Genomic DNA, 20,324 nt, shown 5'->3' with positions numbered 1-20,324 from the left:
CTTAAATGAAAATAAAGCGATTTAGGAACTATAATAAGATGACGTCACAAGATTATGGCTTTATATTATTAGCAGTTTGACGCAGTTATCGCGAAAGTCCGTGTTGTTGGCAACAATCCACGTTAATGAGAACGTTTACAGTGTCCCATAACAAACGAAATAAGCGTTTTGTTTCACAATTTTATTATTATTAATTAGGTGCTAGATAGTATTATTCAGTCGTCTATTGGGTCTGAGGTTTTGCTATCAATAGACAAAGTATTAACTATTGAGTTGTTGATTGAATTATTCTAGTATAACTGGGTATTTACACTAATCTAAGGCAAAATAATGGACTGCACCGTTGGCGCGATGGCTGGGCAACCGGCTGCCGTGCATCGTGAATCGGGTTCAATTGCCGCACGGACCAACTTTTTGTGTGATTCACAATTTGTTATTTCGGTATGTGAACTTGAATGTTTGTAAACGAACGAACGAACCCAAATACACACAATATAATAAATATACACAGGAGAAAATCCTAGTGTTGTCTTAAAAAAGTCCTATTTAGTCAATGGCACTGTGGCAGTTACTATCATATTATTAGGTGTATGTATTTAATTGATTTATACTTTTACGATGTCAGAGTACGTCAGTGATGATATCATTCTGTGGTCATCGATGCTCAGCTAATGCGTTTTGATCAGGGCATTATCAGTTCCTAACATCTATCAATGAATCTTATTAAAGTTTTCTTTGAACGAGCTCTTAGCCTCGATTTCAGTCTATTTACTGAGATTTTTTTAAGGTATAATTGTAAATCGAATGAACCAATTTGTCGTAATTATTTAATTACGAACAAATTGGTGATTATATCATTAGGAACGTTTCGAGTATCGAGAAATGTAAAAACTGGAGTTCTTGTTTTACTAACTGTTTGAGGCCAATCGTCCATTGAATTGGCTTGAAGCCATGATCTAGACACGGTAAATTCACTCTTAAATGTTACCCATTAATGTCCATTGTAAATCATGCGCGCATTTAAATGTGAACATACAATTATAAATTACGCAAGTCGAAGCTAACCCTTCGCATCGATATCTTATTACTACTGTTGTTACTGCGGTGTAAAATAGGTTGTATTAAGTTACTTGTTGGCCATTGAACCAAGATGGAATGTTTGAACTTCTTAATTACAATCTTAATTAGTAACTGTGGTCGTCACTCTGGTTTAATCTTTAAGTATTCCTTAATTACGGAGCCATGATTTCTTCCTCAAACCATATTTATGGTGTTTAGTTATTAGATTCCTGTAAACATTCCTGTTTTCAAATTTCTTCCATTCACCGATATCGAAAAAGATTATAGTATACATCAATGCGATATAAACTTTCTTCGCTAGATTAAAAAAATAAGATAGTGATATCGTAACTTCAACCTGTAAGTCCTTGTCTGAGGTACATTAACATGGCAGTTGCAGATAAACACACAGAAAGTTGCAGTAGAAACTGTCTTTCTAGTGTCTGACTACAATTTACATTAATATTATTGTAGTACCTACCTAGTTGCGTACTTTACCGGAACAGCGTTATTATGAAAATTCGCTCAAGCACACTATTCGACAAAAGGGAAAGCACGGAATCAAATAGGCATCGATTCCATTGTTTGTTGGTACTTTTACCTCGCGAAAACACGTTTGCACTATTGTCGTGTCCCTCCTTGGCATTCGGAACAATGATGGCGATTGTTTGGACTCGCCTCTTGGCGGACAATTAGTAAGAAGTCGATCACGAGATAATGTCACATCAATAGCCGACCATACCAAGGCCCACTGAGGAATTCTTCGTATTCATAACTTATTTAGATCCTCGATTCTAAGAGATAATCTATTCTGGAAATTATATGCGGATAATTTCTGTAATACTGCACAGCATTTATCACCTTGACCTATTCAATCTAGGTAGCTGATTATGTTCTTCGCTAAAATGTTAGCCAGAAAAAGATTAGTATTAAAGTTATTAACTCGTTTTATTGATTAATGTTTTAACATTTGAGTTTATGTGAAGCTAATCGGTAATGTAAATATTATTGATGTTATAATAATTTCTTCTTCCTATTTACTTGCCAGATACGGCAAAATAATATTGACAAAGTATTATAAATAGTATAATAGAAGTGGTAATATTGACATTCGCATCTACTTAGGCTAGTTTTGACCTAGATGAAAAGCAAGTGAAAGAAGACTTTAAATATTATGCCTGCACAGCACACCTAGAAAGTCTGACTCAGCTTGAATAGCACTGATTAATAAATCTGTGTATGATGGCTCCAGCGATGCGATAGGACAGCGGCCAATCAAACATGTTGACTTGATCGACATCAGATTAAATTGAAATAGGTTTCAGAGGTAAGAGATTAATTGCCTTTAAATAATTCTATCTATTATCCTTACATTCCGATATTTACTAAGGTAAATGCCTAATTTATTGTGTATTGTTGTATAAGCAAACTAATCAATTAAGAATGTTACCTGCCTACGTTTGCATCCTTATTTATGATTGAGTCGTGGCCATGTATTTGTGTGGCCATAAAGTTGGAGAATATTATGTGGGAGATCGGTATTTACAATTTACATACTCTAATAGTGAAAGTGAATATGTTTCATAGATATTGGTAAAGAATAACCAATTGGAATCATCCAATTAGGGCTTTCAGGAACCTATATTTATTAACTTGATCAAATGATAGTCAGTAATGTTAGATAAGATCGCTTGTTTCATGGCCAAACGCACAAAGTGGGTGTACTGTATAATATACCTGCATGATTATAAGATGACAACAGACATGTCTTTATATTGACGAAGGTCCAATGTGGGCCCAGACATTAACCCGATATCAAACAAATTCTTACTGCGGTGTCAAACAAAAACAATCCGATGTCCTCGCAAGTAACTTTCTCTTGTCAATTGGTCAATTTATTTAGTGATCGAAATACTTTATCGTTTTACTTTGTTCAAATACCAAGACAAAATTAGTCTCCGACAAAAAGTAAATAAATATTACTCAAATATTTTTGCTTCTATTCATTTTGTGTTTAAAATTTATAAGTAATTTACTACTGAATGAGATTTTTAAAGAAATTCAAAATTATATATTAGGTACGATAATAACACAGACAACCGCCATTTTAATAACAGTATTGTTCGTTTGTTTGATTTACCTTTCAATTAATTGTAGTGTCAATATAATCCATCAACATATTTGTTATTGAAACAAACTCATTGTTAGTGTCATGGTTATCTTTTTATACATACAAACAATAATGTCAAATTATATATAGCTAATTAGTTGCCTTGTCATATAGAAGAGGTACAACTTGTAGCTTTTCTATGCTCGTTACGGCCATGATAGGAAGACTAATAAGCCGTCGCGATATCATTTGCAGTCCCAGGTTTCCTTGTACGGTTAACTTCGCGTTTATTGAAAGGTTACGAAGAATACCGGACTTTGATCTTTGTGCGTTCTGCGTGCACTATATCCGTGTGGCATACTTCACTCTGTATACCTCCAAGGACTTACAATATAAAAAGGTTTCCTACGTAAATCTATTAATTTGATGCATAATTAAATTGTACACAAGTCTCCAAATGCCTAATGTGTAGGCATACATAAAACATCTGTATGGAATGAAGCTTGTGTTTTTCTATTACACTAAGTATATCGGGAATTCAAAATAACTTGTTATTATTCAATCCAATAAGAGAAATGAGATTGAAGTAATCGTACGTAAGCTTGTTTTACTTTACTATAAAAGGTACGCTTTTAGAATTACATTCCTCCAGTATGTTGTATGTTTATAAAGATCGGATTTACTGCGTCCAATATAAACATTTTCAGACTGTTTCTACAACTGAAAGTTGATTCCCGTTAACACTATACGGCTGTGTGTGAACTGTAAACCGCTGCACGCACGATTTAATTATCGGATTCCATGGTTGGTAATTGTTGCATCTGAACATTTAATTGAAATCATTCATATGCGATTATAGTACCATTGCACATTTGGGTCAGTTCAAGTGATCGGTCACCTGGTTCGAGGATTACCAAAATTAACGAGTTTCAGTCCACAAATGAGGAAACAACGTATGCTTGAATGTAAACCAGAATGAAATTTGATGCCTTTGTTGGCACAGTCGATATACCGGCGACCGGATATTTGCAATTCAATTGCAAATTGAACTATCGTGTAATTTCAATACGAAAGTTCCGACGAATTGAATGGTCCGTACCAAAATGTATGATGAACTTTTCACGACTGAGGTATAACACATTGCATGTTAAATATTTGTAAACCAATTTAGTTTTTTCAAAGGGAATATGAAATATTTCATTTGGATAGCCAATAACAGCGGTTCAACTGTGTTTGTGAATTCTGGTGTGGGCTGATAGTGGTGGGACATTTTTCACGAGTAAGTAAATATATTTTTGCGTTCGGAAAAGCAATTACGGTGTGTTCACCTCACCTTAGATGCTTTCGTGTGTCTCGTTGGTTGCCCTGACGCCCATTAACCGAAGGGAAGCTTGCTTGGGGGAGCACTGAGAAATGTCTCCCTAGAGAGGACGGAAACACTCGTGTACACAAACATAATCTGTTGCATTTGGTTTTGGTGTATGGAAACAGAAAAAGTATATTGAAGTTTTTTAATTTTAACTTTTTACATAAGTATGTTGTTGATTATATTTTTTCTAAGTTTTAATCGTGTTTAATATTTGGAAAGAAGGGTTGCTTTTAAAATACATCATATTCGGTTGCGTCTGTACAAGGCATGCAAGTACGTAATTCTTTTTTACTTTTTCTGATGAAACTGTATTTTTTTATGTTTGTCACAATTTTTTTTATCAGTTTACATAATCGCTCACAGCTTTAGAATTAGAGCGGTTTTGTGTTCTTTTTATTTCTATGTTAGCTGTGCACCTGCGTCTCGAACTCACAACCCTCCTATAAGCAGGTAGCAACAAACATGGATGTACGGCACGTATCTACGAGGGTGAAACTGCAGTTACGGGATTTTTAATAATTGAAGCAGACCATAGTGCTACTTGGACCAAAGACAAAAGTCACAAGAATATTATTGTTTTAAAAGCAATCCTGGCCACTTTATATTACTTTTAATTTATAAACAATATTTTTCGATAATTTCGTTCCAATTACGAATTTGAATTAAGAATACATCGTGCGGATAAAATAAGACGTAATTTTTTTTCTATATTATAAGATATTGGGACTAAGAACCTTGTTCTAAAATAACGTGAAATCATTTAATTTGTGTCATGGCTTAGACCTTAGACCCTATACATCATGTTACGTATTTATACGAGTTTTTATATTTTATTGTATTATGACATCAATAAATATAGATTTTATCAATCTAAGTACCTATATATAGCGTGTTCTTTTTCAATAATATAATAAGTTTATTTTGCTCATGAAGGCCTGGTTGTGGTTTTGGATTTAATATTCACTAAGAAACGCAACTTGCTAATACTCAGAATTTGCCAATTTCCTTCTTAGTCAATTCTCTGTACATGTCTACTGTTGAGGAAATCTTATTTTACTTAAACTTAGCCTTGGTTGGCAGCACTGTCTGTTTATATAACACCCTGTTAAAATGTTAAAAATATTATTGATTTTAGACTATTACACTGATAGTTAATGTTATACCATTCACCGAGGAGTTCATTCAGTAGGCATATATTATGATCTATTAATAACTTCAATTGCTTGTCATAAGTTTCGCTGTACTGGCTTTATGTTTTTCCTTTATTCTGAGATCAGTAGTTATAAACACTAGTGGGCGCGGCACACCTATCCTTTGTAGCGTTACTATAAATATATCACACTTACGTACATATTTCTCCGAGACTTGTCTTAGAAATAATTTAATTGTTCTCGTCAACTTTTGTGTTTGATGTCATTTGTTTACAGACCGCTGTCACGGTGTTACTACGGTCTGCTGAGCACCTCCTGCCAACGCGGATTTATGAGTTATACTCTACAATAAATGCATGCACACATGTTCCTGTAGCCTTATCGGAAACCCACAAACTCTTGAAGCCACGTGCGGCTAAATCGATTAACTGGGTTGCCACTTCAAACAAAAGCATTTAAAAGCAGGCAAGTAAAACATCTGAGATATGCCTCGCTTTACCTTAACCTTTTACTCGACCGGAGCGTTGTTCGGCCTGTTCATTTTTTGTTTTTGAATTTCATTGTTCATTACATGATAAATAGTTTGAGGTTTCAGATTAAATGAGTAATTTTTTGGTGTCAGAACATAAGGTCAGTGTTTCTAGAAAGTGCCGTGACAAATACGCGCTAGCGACCTATGTGCTCTAAGTGGGGCTCTGCCATAAGTCAGTCGCAGACTCGAAGTGACCGCAGTGTCGTCGGCGTCGCCGTGAACAGGTTCCCTGCTGAAGCAGCATCAGCCACTTGTTAACATCACTACTACACTAACCTATCGAAACATTCTTACTTTCTATAAAAGGAAATCGAAATTATCTCACTACTTGGGACATTCCATTTCTCTCTCGGTAGTTTTGATAATTGAACCTCGCATTCATTTTACTTTTATCGAGCAGCCGTTAAAATACTATAATCAACTTTGTTTGCTTAATTATATCATCAGATTATTTCGTATGGCCCTCGTAATAGATGGCATGAGTCTAAAACGATTGTTTTGGTTTTGATATCAAGAATTCCGTCGGTCGGCCCCTTCCATCATATTGAGTGCCATATCCGATTGTATTAGGTACACACTCAATTGAGCACTCTCATTCAGCGGCGCGACTCAATCACTGCATCATTACCAGCTGCTCCATTTACAGGGTTATTGTTTCAAATCTGACCTGATGTAAGTACTCGAACATCCCACTTTATCGGTGGGCTCGCGTGGCGGGTCACAGGCGCAAAATTCGATTTCCTGTTTCTATTAGTGGCTATATGGGCTACTGCTCGGGAGGCACTTTTATTCTAGCCCTATACATAAATCGAAAGGACAGAAGTTATTGTACAAGTGTGAACTTTCACCGTAAACATACTCGGTCCCTTAAATCCCATGTCATTGTTTACGAACCGAGCAGCGGGCCATTAAAAGGTTCGACGACCTCACGTAAAATGAATTGCACGTCGTGTAAGCACTTGAGAAAAAGTAAAAAACGGTGATCAGCAATTAATTCGACGCAAAGAAATGGAATAAAAATGTCTCAATGGACAAAACACGCGGTTAATTGGTGTGTTGCGCTGAGCACATTCTAGTTTGCCATAGAAGGAGGCAGATCTCCGCCTGGAGCGATATAAATAGCGAGGCGGACGGGGCCACAGACGTAAAGTGGACACCAGTTTTAGAAGTGATCGCGTCTATTTCGAACAAGTGTAAATAAATCTAGCGAGTCACTTTCGTACACACAGTTGTCACTTTCATTGCCCGCACCCGCCTCGCCTCGTCCTGCCGCAACCGCCGGCCGCGTGCTCGCAGCTCCTCGTGAATAATGTTTGAGTTATAGCTATTGTATCTACCTACGATATGTTCAACCGCGGTACTCCAGCACCGGCTCATAAAACGTTTTCTTCATAATTTATATGTCTATCAGTATTTGTAGTCTTTACTCCTAGAAGCTATGCTAGAAAAGCAATTAGGTATGATAATGAATAGGGTCGGTCAGTGCGTGTGGTTGGTAAATTCTCGAATAACATAATTATGATTCATCAATATTACTATAGATAAGATTCGTGATTTTAATTTATAGAGAAGGAAGATTCTTCGTTTTCAATGACAACAGTCGTTCTTTCAGCTGATCAATTAATACCTACATAATTCTAATTAGCTACTGATAACGTCATAATGTTATTTAAATGTTGGACGTTCCATGTGGTCCCCAGTTAATGGACATACTCAAGAAGTTAATTATTATTGGCGCATTAGTACATTGAACAGTTCGTATGAAGTATACATAAATTACTTCATTTTTCTGTATTTATTACTGCTAAGTAGGTGTTTGTTAAGTTATATGTCTATATAAAAAGGGAAAATATAACAAGATTGACTGATAGTTGATTAAAGTAGGTAATGAAGAAAATGAATACGCTAACAAAGTGATGCACGATGTAATTCTGTGTCAAAATTAACAAGAAGAATTCCTACCAAACAATTGGTACTTTGTTTTATTAGGTATAGTCCACAAAAAACTCATTGACTACAATTAGCATGGGAAAATAGTGAAAAGAAATTGTGTTTATTATGTACATACATACGATTTGGTCTAAATTATTATACGTTGAAGTATATGCGTAAGGTTAGACCTAGCATGTGTTATGGACAGGTCAAATTTCACTTGCGTTGGTCCATTCCTCGCGAGTCAGGCTAATCTGTTCCCACGGTGTTGCATTCTTTGCACAACAATTAACAAATAAAATGTCCCACTTTATAACTACATTATTACTAAGCGACCATTATGCGTTTTATACCCATGAAATATTACATTAAATCGCGGCCGATTATGCTATCTGCATCTACTACAAGAAATTCTGTGACTTTAAGATAAGAACACTTATCGTGGTGTCGTGTGAATTTTTAATAACGTGACAATTTGAACTGAATGTTTATGATTATGGGGTTGATATTTGTAACGAGGCGACTGCATGCTTGTATCGAGCGTGCTTGAAGACAAGCAGAAGAGCGATGATATAAGCATAAGCACATCGGGACACGGCGCGCGTCGCGTGGTGCCGAACCAAAACAAATGGAGGCGACACCGTTACACCACTTCGCGGAATTAAATAAAGTAAAAAATGACAGTAACCAACGGTAATCTTTGTTCGTGTAAGGTCGAAACCCCGTGTTCACGGTATAGCACCGCCGACTCACAATCTACGAACGCAACGATATAATTTGTCGGCAATTAAAATCAAACTGAAGCGATGCGATGTCGTTGTCCGACGATAAACACGCTCCGCAACATCCGCAACTATCTGCCAAGTAAACTCAACGAACATATGTGCGCAAAAACCCCGCCGAGTAGTACCGCGTCTTTTTAAAAGGGCAATAAATAATGACAAGTCGGCCGGTTGCCACCTTTAGTGCACCCAGATGGCACAGTTCCCAGTGAAAACACTTTTGGAATCTCTAACCGAATTTTAAAGCCGGCCCATTGATATAAGTGGCGTTTATCTATAGTACGAAAGATTTTTATTAAAGGTTTAGATGGATGTCACCGTATATACATTATACGTATGTATGTACTGCAAGGTGTCGTGGTGTGCCACATTGAATTGGAACTGGTCGGCGCTCGCCGTTCCTGAAGGACTGGTATCGCGGCAAAGAAATGATACGCGGAAGCCATCTCGCTTCTATAAAGCATCAGAAAAAGGCAAGTTTCTCTTCCAGGAATGCTTAGTGCACTTCAACGCAAAACTAGAGAAAAAAATAAGCAGTAATGTAGCTATTGTGTGGTCATGAGGTGAAGACGGAAGACTGGCGGCGTGGGAGTGAGCGCGGGAGCCAACCTGCGGCGCCGCGGGAAAATGTCGCTCTATGGGCGCGTTCACATCGATGACAATATGTGCAAAAACAATCAGACTGTGCGCCGTCTTAGTAGCGAAGAACAATTAACCAGCAGGTAGCTCACATGATCGTGCCACAGATGTCGATTGTTGGAAAATCTATTTCATTACTATGCTAAAAGCTTTGATATAAGAGATGAGTTTATTACCCTTCAATACTATTAGCCAGTAAGTTAATTAAAGGAAGTATGTTGTCATGTGAATTGGAGCAATCACAGCGCGCAATGGCTTTTACGCCGCTTTGATGTTAAATCAGTTTACGACTCATTCCTAAACCTTATTGGGAGGTGGGTGGATACTTAAGCCTTAGCTGATGCACATGCTCATCCTAGCACATCTATTAAAAAGTAATATGCTATATAAGTACTTAATAAAAAGATACACACATACATTTAGAACATTCATTCAAACATTCCACAATTTGTGCCGTCAATCTATATATTAATACGTGATGCAAAAACTTTGGACCGCTTTTTACGAAAATTGCGCGGACGTAGGAGCATAAAATTTGGTACACTTATAGTTTATGTGTAGGAGAAGTACAGAACGCTAATATTTTTCAAAAATAATGCTTATAAAGTACATTAAATCAATAAATAAAACATTACACACACATGCATAGTATCTGATCGTATTTGACAAAACATCAAAATCGATAGACATTGCGATGATATTCTCACGTCTCATATGAATAGAGTTTTATAAAAGAGTTTGTTTGAGTTTGAGTTAAATAAAAATTATCCTTGAACGTATGTTAAGTGGTATTGTAAATTAAATCATATACATATGGTCGAATTTCGGCCACTAGGCGACCACTAGTATAATAAAATAGTTCAGCAGCGCTTGACTTGACAAATGACTGTGTTGCTTCCCGTGACAAGTTTATTTGTGTTTTTGCTTATTAATTATGTGCAACAAATAAATAGTAAATTAAATGAAAATTGTTGTAATTAACTGAATAGTTTGGTGTAGAATAATATAATATTAAATTGTTAGGCAAAACCTTTGTATGTGTTTCTATATCTGCTTTGCTACTTTGTCTCAGTAGACACTAGATACAAAAAGCTAAGACTATATCGTACGATATATCGGCTTTGAGTATTTCTGTCAATTTCTCATTATTTCAAAGTGTAAACGTTAACTGGAAGAATAGCAGTGAACAATGTTCGTATTCTCATTTATCTGGTAAGTTTCTGTAACCTAATCTGTGATTACGCCTGGCCGGTACTCGCGTGAAGTTTACATTACGGCCGCCGTAGACGCCATTGTGTCCAAGAATCGCACTAACATTACAGATGTACTTGTACATGAGGACAAGTTCAGAATATTGTAATCATTTCTTTCTTTATCCAGATTCGCGTATGAGTTTCATGGAGTATATGTAATTTGTGTGTTAGTACTTACTGGTAAATTGAAAAATTAAAGAACGTAATTTTGCAATATTTTGAATGATTTTTTTTAATATCATATAATTATAAATTATAATAAATAATTAATTATAATAGAAATTACATGTTTTTTTTTTATTTTGATCACCAAAGTGAGATGTGTTATACCGCTAATTTCGATGCAGATCAGACCTGGGCGCTAACTGTTGAAATCAATCTTAATGCCAATGCAGTTTCAATTCAATAAAATCTCAATAATTATCTAATGTCAAAAATAAAGCCAAACTCAATATAATTTAGTTCATTCAATTTCCACCCAATACGGATGCAACGGGCGCTAGTGTTGCAACTCAAAAGTACGAAATTTCACAATATCAATGTCGATCAATCGGAATTGGATTCAGGAGTAAGCCTGCTGTTTATTAATTCCAATTATATAATCGTTTTAAAACTGAAACACTAATTACTTTAAGTACAACCTTTTAGCACAGAGATAATTGCCATCTTACGATCCTTATTCAGGGCATACAGCTTCTTCTTATCTTATACGCTATCAAAATTATAACATAGTTTAGTTTCTCATACAAACTGTCCACTAGTTAAGCTAACAGGATGACCAGTGACATAGTGCGCGGTGCATGTCACAACAACATGATTAGACACAGTATAAACGATGAAAACAGGTCAACATGACTCCGGGAAGGTATTCGGATAAAATGTTTGTAATGCGTTAATTAGAATTTATGTTTGAACGTTGTAATGTTATTGCAATCATGTGTCTCATATCAGATTCGGATAGTTGTGTACAGAACTATACAAATTACATAAATACATACATATTATGTAGTTCTATATGAAAATGTATCTGTAGATGAAATGGAAAATGAATAAGAACTTAAGTAGAGAGATATAGATTGTTCGTATTGATTTTCCATTTCCAATTTTACTGGAGTAATCAATAAGATAACATCCATTGATTTCCAATTGGAACACTATCAGTTATTATATACCTGTCTACTATTTATTGGATAGGAAAACGGTTGTGAATCAGTCAGATGTTCAGTTATAAATATTCTTCAAAAGCACAATGAGAAAGGAAACGAGGTTTATATAGTTTTACTAAATAAGATCAAAAGGAACGAATGATGAACCTTGCATGAAGCGAATCGGTCTGAATGCGAATGTTTATATAGGTACAAACAGCTACCTATACGCAGATTGTAGTGATACAAATAAATCCTATAAGTACAGTAGAACTCCAATTATCCGAACTCCGACTATCCGAATCGCCGATTATCCGAATCACAAAAGTTGACAAAAAAGTCTAATTGCGCTATTATTCCCATTCTCCGCGAAAGGGCCAAAGTTTGACTAACTTGAATGTTTAACTTGCCGTTGTGCCTACACTGATAAGTAATTTAATTCAATAAAAAAATAGTGCAATATCACGTTAGCTTTTAATTCTGTTCAATAGCAATTTTTAAAAAAAAATCCGATTATCCGAATATTTGATTATCCGAATGGGTCCCGGTCCCCATTAATTCGGATAATTGTTCTACTGTACTAAGATTCTTCTACTTATACACATAAGTCAGTTAATTGATATGACACATTAAAAGGGCCAAAGTTTGTAAAATGTTTACTCTACAAAGATAAGAGTTATCATAAAGGTTACTTTAGTTTTAATCTGTTGTTGGCATAATAAGAATACGAGTGAGAATTATGTGATTATGTATGATGGGACAGAATTACAAATTACAAACAACAGTTCTTGATTATGAAGTCAGAGTCAGAAGAAGGTATATACAGTACGTACTTATTACAATGTATTGTATATTATCAACGCATTTGTAACGCCTCTGGTGTTTCGGGTGTCCATGGGCGGCGGCGATTGCTTACTATCAGGTGATCCGTATGCTCATTTACCGGCTTATACCATAAAACAAATTGTTAGTTCCAATTACTTCAAATTAGAATCATTTAATTAGTTAATAATATCTTTGAGGCATTCATTTTCAACGGTTAACTTTTAATTTTTGGTAAAGATTTTATATAAAAAGTCTAATTAGAATGATTTTACTTATAAGAATAAAATTATGGACAAGAAAGGCGAAAGTCGTAAATTGTTTTTATTAATCTTTATTAGATTTTTAAATACCAAATAAGAATGACAAAGAATTTATATATAAACGATTTTGTGCATTACTAAATGGTATTGAAGTCATACAATCACGTTATCGTTTATGTACAATGCATTCGCCTGGCGGTGTACGTAATGGTTTCTATATTGTACGAAGATGTGCATACAAAATTAAAAGACAAAATCATGTAATCGATTCCTTGCCAAAACCTTACCGCAGGTGCGTATCGGTAAAATTCACTAGATTTTTATTTTGTAGCGTTTGCTTGTAAAAGACTTCAACGCACGGAGTTGTAGCTCAAACGTTCCTACGAGTCAATGATATTTAGTTTATTGTAATTAATTAGTCATAAACCTGATCTTTGTTTGTATTAAATATCTTTTTAATGTACGTTGGGCAATCTGTTGTAAGTAATTAAAGCGACACGACCACTAACTGCCTGCAGGCGATTGTTTATTAACACTTGACGCTGAATTGTTCCGATTTCTTGGTAAACAATCATAATTTATAGTATTAGCCTCGCATACGGATATTGACCCAATCAGTTAACCGCATTAAACCGTAACTCTTTGTATCACAATATTCGTGCGTAATAAATTAAGTAATTAGGCAGGCGGTGAATCGATTAATTACAATTACTTCTAAATGCCGGTACACAAGGACGCTTAAAGCTTTCCTCGTAAATTAAGGAAAGCTTTGAAGTCCCACAGGTAAGATAATGGAATAGGTCGTGAAAGCGCACTGGGCATGTGACCTTAGTACTGTGATCTGCGTTAATGACGCGATCTCTTGGTGCATAAATCAGCTGTGCGAGACTCCTACATAAACAAATTTAAACACAACACGTACTCACCGTAAACAGACGGCAGTATTGAAAATAAAATCACCTCCAATGTGGTCACAAAAACAAACATAAACAACACAAATCCAGAAATGTCAGTTGGAACGTATCAGAATAAGTAAACGTTTCGTACACCACTTTATTCACTTTGCGTCGAACGAGTAAAGTTTCGCTGTGGCAGCGAGCGCGGTGCGTGCGTCGTACTCGGAGGGCTCGAGTCGAATGCTCGATTGGTGCTGGCTGGTCGCGCTACTCGCGCTAACCCGCTCGCCGCTCGCCGCTTGCCGCCGCCGCGCCGCATGCGTTTCTTGTGGACGCGCGCCCGCCTCGCTTCCGTGCGCCACTCAGTATGCGTTCGTGCCAATATGCATTATACTTGATGATCTGTCCACATCCTGCGGATCCTGTGCTCTCTAACAATAGCTCACGAGGGTGATCCTGTCACTTACTTCCACACGAGAATAAATTTTTGGACGTCCATAGTTAAACTTATTTAGTATTTTATTGAAAAGCTTGTTGTTAATAGTTTCTTGTAGTACGAATTCGTTTAATTCGTTGACAACTAGAGAAATTAAAGGGGCATTGTAGTATTTCTTTCTTTCAGCTGATATTATGATAACGAAACTATAGACTGGGGTGATCTCTGGTTGGCCCAATTAATCGAAAATTATTTGCTATGAATTGAGATGAGTTATGAATTAAAGTTTATTTCCAGTCCCATTGAATCATAAACAGACTTGTTTGACTTTTGTGAATGGTATGTGGCAGTTGTCGTTCTTGTTTATATAAGAGTACTGTGGTATTTAGCGATTGTTACGTCTTGCAAAAACACAAACAAGGAGGCTATATTTTGATAACAGAATTTGTAATGGTGGTTGATCATAAGATGGTTCTTCCATCGGTCAGTTTCATACAAACTTATATTCTATCTCTTCTCATCCGATTCCGAAGGTGGACAATACATATTTCATTTTGCGCCAGTTCTGTTAGATTATGTTATTATTTTACTGGTGTAACATTCTTTAAGCACCATATTTATTAGTAAGTAGAAGTTTTTCTACAAATCGATTTAAACTTTTAATGATGTGCTCATCGGACAAGATAGACTTCGTACGAACGAAGTGCACGTTTCTGGAATTGTTCAATATTTCATGTCGTTATGCATTTACAAACATAAGTATGTTAGATTATACGCGTTGCAGTAATAGAATACTCGAAATATTTAGGTTGCCAGGACGATCAAGTTTTTTACAGATAACGGCAGAAAGGATTTCTAGATCATCATCTGTAGATAGATGTTATTTTTTTTTTGTTACAGTACATAGTTTCCCGATTAATAATCCTAGCTTACCTAATCACTTAACTGATGAAAAATTACGGCATCTATCAATGAGGTAAATTTTCGAGGAGGCGCAATAAAAATACTGCGGTGGCGCAGTTTCCTACATGGATGGTAATGCACTTGTAATATCTATGCTCTTGCAGGTATAGTTAAGATACTTAGACAGCCCTAGGTAAGTATAATTTAAGATATTGATTTTAAATGAGTTCGAAAGTATATCGGTAAGTTAGAAACTGATGTCAGTATTGAGTGAAATATTAAGTAGTATTTAAGTAAACTTTCATTGACTTAAGTAGCGGTTTTATCAGAGGGTAATAAACCGTTGCTCATAATCACGTGTTGCCAGCCTCCTGTAGTATGGCACGTGGCGTTGCGCGTCGGTAGTGCGCGTGTGATCGCCATTGCGCGTACGCATATACTTTCAGTTTTGTGTATGTATATGTAATTTTTGGGTTGCTAGGCGTTATCGGTGCATTTTATTATTTGGTTTTGTAAAATGATTTAAGTTATTTCTTGAACGAGTTCTTCAAATAACTTTTTTAATTGGTAATTCTGTTACCAGTGGACACTGGGCAGTCAAAGGATAAAAGCATTTATTTTCTACATGTTACCTTTCTTTTTATGTAGTTTTGTTTTCTTAGACTAACGAGATTTATAGATAACATTTTTCAGAAACCAAATCTAAATTTCGAAGATCTGGTTGATATTAAAAACGTTTTGATAAATAAATCGAGAGAATATATTGGAAAACGTACAAATATGTCCATTTCTTTTAGTTTAGAAGCTGCAAAGTAAATACCTATAGACAGTAGACGTGAATCAGATCAGGTCGATTATTCTTCAGTCATAGAGTATACAATTCTCAAAACAGTGTAGATTGATGACCGACAGACAGATAGATAGAACAAGTGTCTAGTTAGACGACATGTAAACAGTTCACTGCTGAAAAAACTCCATCATTATGGATTTTTTAATGTTGAAGAAAAACTATTGCATGTCTTAAATATCCGTCTCTAGACACTTAGGTTGTTAAATAGTAAGAGTAGGAATTACTTTTGTTTCTTGATATGGAAACTTTTATTGAAATTTTTATTCCATTTTATCGAAAAACGGAATGTTTCGTTAATGCTGGTGCATATACTGTTTATTTTCTTGCATTCTATCCACCGTGCTGAGAGTCATTTAATAGTAACTTAAGTCACTCCTTAGCGATTGTTATCAGAACAAAATCGTCACTAAGAAATAAGTTTAAGTTATAATTTAAAGGAAAATTCCGAACGACAAAGGTGTTTATAAGCATAAACACCTTTGTCGTTGACTGTACTCAACTCTTCGATAAATCCTAGACTTAGAAGTCAACTAGCTACGTCACAGTAGGTACCGTTAAGGACGGCACATGCCCACTCAGTCACATGCACTCACTTGTTTCCGGAGTGAATGAGTGGTCACAGTGAAACTGCTTAGAAGTTCATTAACAAATCATTTTCACATTTCTTTACGAGTGTTTAGTGTTACAGTAATAACACCGGAATTCTCGTAGGTAATAAATTATTAACACGCTTACCACACGAGCTAAACCTTACAGTTGTCGCGTGACTGATGTTTGTTAAACATACTAGTTTAACCCTTTGAGCGCCGCTTTATGCGGAATAACAAGTAAGTGACTGAGAAATATGTGCAACTGACGTTAATAAATTGTCAACTTGTTTATAAGTTAAGTTTTGTTTGAAAATAGTTTTTTTTTGTGTAATAAAATTACTACTACAATTGTTATTTTTATCGAGATAAGTTGAAAGTTCCTTGCTTTTTGAACCATTCTTTTTTAAATCTCATAAATGAAATGCTTCTGCTATAACTAGGTCAAGGAAAGTTCATTGTAATTAAGCATCCACACATAAATTGTAACGTAAAAAGTGAAAACGGATAATTATATCAAAATTGCGAACGCCTGGAATCCGGAGACGAATTTGAAAATAGATGACATCGGAATAATAGGCAGCAGCGCTACAATCGCTGCGTCGTGTGTCGCGAATGCTGTTCATGAATATGAGCCTCTAGTATGGCTTAAAACTAGTCGAGTTCCTTTTCAAACAGTCACGCGAGTAAGCCGATAACATAATAATTAATTTAGATAACACCGTACTTTTTACAAAAGTAACGTGATAAATCATATGTAGCAGGGTAGCGCTTCTAGTGTTATATAAGGTCACGCTAGGATTTCGAAGGGTTAATAAAACGTGATGCGGGCGTGACTAAAGCGCATGCTAGCATCTTACTCTTTACGATCATGTTTTCTTTCAAATTGCTATAAACTGTTTGTGATTTTCAATCCCCATATTCCGATTCCAGCAGAATGTTTGGTGTCAAGATGTAAACAAAATGGAAGTCATTAGCGAGACGTCATAATAAAGGGATGTTGTGACGAATCGGTAATAGCGGATGGTTGTTCAGTAGTAAAACATTGTTGAGTATCATTGCACATTCATTATTTAAAATTCAGATAATAACTGTGTCTGAGTGCAGGGCTAGGGTACCTTAATCAGGTACGTGGAGTTATTTTTGTCATAATCTCCATAGTTTTAGCAGTGGGTTAAGTGCTCGGATTTTTTTTTCAGTCCAAAAAACTGTTACAAACTTTAATCTGTTGTTTTCTAATTTCTTGTTGCTAAAAACTAAATAAATTCATATGGGAGATGAAGAATCACCTGTTTAACACGTCTCATTCAAATCCGTTAATTGTATGTTATTTCACGAGTCCTATTTAATTAAACACTAGATTAAATTTCAGACTTTAACCTATTGAAATTACAAAATCTGGGCTGATAAGAAAGTAAGTCAGGTATAGTTACAGGAACTCACATAAACGTCACAAAAAAAACTAAACTTAGATAAGAATTGTATTGAAATGTCGTAGTTTACGTCTTGAACAGGTACAGTCGCCCAGTTGGACGTACCACGTGACTCGAGGGCCACGTGATCACTTCAGATGCACTTCAAGATGTACCCGAAGGCACGAAACTGACCTCCTTAAGTACTCCGGAAAGTTCTGCCCTAACCATCATAGCAGAGTATGATTGTACATTTGAGGGTATTGTCGACATGTGTGCAAGGGAATTTAGACTTTATAGCTATAGTTGTAGAGTCTGTATCCCTTTAGCAGAGCGTGATTGTACATTTGAGGGTATTGTCGACATGTGTGCAAGGGATACTGTCCTAACCATCAATTTCTTTGAGGACAGCTCGAATGGATTCTTTTTTTATTAGAATGGTTTTGCTTGCCCTATAAGTCATTGAGTTGCTTTCAGCGGATGGTTTTCTTGTTTGTTTGTTTGTTTGTTACATCACTTTTTGTTGGTGGATTAGGTTGGCAGTTAGGTTTATTGGTTGGTTGCTTATAATAGTGCATAGTTAGCAAACGTAGCGTGTTAAAATTAGGTATCTGAGAAATGTAATTTAAAGCATCGGTAAATAGCGAATATAGTGGTTACTTTGGTCATAAATTCAAACTCTTTTAACACTAAACAACACATCTCCATTTCACAAAGAAGTATATAAAATACCTATACCAACTTTAGAAACGGTCTCACCATAAAGTTTCTATCTAATTTGATTACAAAACGTAATTAATAAAGATAAAGTACCGTAGAGATTATTAAAATTAGGGTCCTAATAATCGTATTACACTTGTTAATATGAGAGGGCTATAAATCAACAGAACTTGAACTGGGTCAGGGCCCATGAGATCCTCCTTGGTTCACCTGTTACAATTTGACTTCTTACGTAATAGGGACGCTTCGGACGAAAGTTTTGACCTCACAAATTATAATTATGTAATAAAATATCAGTTTTGTCAGTCTGGTTGGTTTTTGTTTGCCAAGAGTTGGCTGCTGCGAAGACTCTGTAAAATATACAAGTACAATTTTTATGCCGTCACATGACATAAGTAATTTTTTTATGGTATAAGCCGGTAAACGAGCTTTCGGATCACCTGATGGTAAGCAATCGCCACCCAAATTATCAGAAGCGTACAAATTCGTTGCCGGCCTTTTGGGGGTTAGGAATTTAAGGGTTGTTGGGGAATTGGTGATTGGGAAGATTGGGGTGGAGCGTAATTGGTCCTCCGGTAACCTCACTCACACAACAAAATGTAGCGCAAGCGTTGTTTCACGTCGTTTATCTGTGAAGCCATGATATCACTCCGGTTGAGCCGGCCCATTCGTGCCGGAGCATTGCGCTCTCACATTTAATTTTTACTTCAATATTTGGTTTTTATTCTTATTTTTACTGCTTATATGTTGTAGAGGAAGGAGCACTGGCTTGTAACCACATTAAGACAGAATGACGTGTCCGTGTTCGTTCATAGGTGACGTTGATGACACATGGCCTGAGGTTTCTATATCTTATGCGTAGTAAAGTCTTTTGTTTGCAGAACTAAATAGTTGAATAGATCTCTGATTGACACTAAAGTAACAAGAATAGAACAAAAGATAATACATAAGTATAGTACTTAGATAGTAGATTATTTAAATTATCATTACTTTGGTAGTTTTAGCGTAGCGGGTCCCTGCTGGCTACGCCAGATTCTGCGTAGATTATTATTCGTAGTTGCCGCGTAGCCGCTTCGTAGTTGTTGCGTAGCTGCTTCGTAGTTGCTGTGTACTTCCTGCTGTATAGGCGCTGCATAGTTGCTCCGTAGTTGCCAAAACGACCAACATATGTTATTTAAAACTGTTTTTAAATTCTATGGAATTAAAATTTCATAAGATTTTACAACGCATGTGTCACCAATTATTACGTCTTTGGTAAAACCTTTAAATTAAGGTCAAGAAGAAAGTGGCCAGAAAATATATTAGCATGTATACTATAATATGTATAGCTGATATATAGCTATATATGTATGAAAAGCAAAATCTTGTGTAGTCTTAGATTTTGATTTTGAATTATTATTAGTTTGATATGCAAGTGGACGGAAATATCATTAAGTAGAGTAAATTTTGTTGCTTCACTATGG

The 20,324-nt window shown here is 35.8% G+C and overlaps 1 protein-coding gene across 5 annotated transcripts in view; it reads right to left on the bottom strand.

Moving 5' to 3' along the window:
* The window catches only part of LOC118263991 (uncharacterized), a 49,604-nt gene extending 35,359 nt beyond the window's left edge, over window positions 1-14,245 (bottom strand). For 3 of the 5 annotated variants that reach the window (XR_007707229.1, XM_050704834.1, XM_035576287.2), the window contains exon 1: window positions 13,984-14,244. Coding sequence is in view for 4 of the 5 variants with exons in the window: in XM_050704834.1 (XP_050560791.1) it covers window positions 13,984-14,044 (61 nt within the window). In the remaining variant the exon portion in view is untranslated. Of the gene's footprint in view, window positions 1-13,983 lie in introns of all 5 variants that reach the window. The other 2 variants (XM_050704833.1, XM_050704832.1) reach the window with 2 other exon arrangements.
* Window positions 14,246-20,324: the final 6,079 nt, after the last annotated feature.

This window comes from Spodoptera frugiperda, chromosome 26, assembly GCF_023101765.2.
Source record: "Spodoptera frugiperda isolate SF20-4 chromosome 26, AGI-APGP_CSIRO_Sfru_2.0, whole genome shotgun sequence".
Taxonomy (NCBI): domain Eukaryota; kingdom Metazoa; phylum Arthropoda; class Insecta; order Lepidoptera; family Noctuidae; genus Spodoptera; species Spodoptera frugiperda.
Note: the sequence above shows the minus strand (reverse complement) of the source record. Positions and strands in the feature narration are given on the sequence as shown.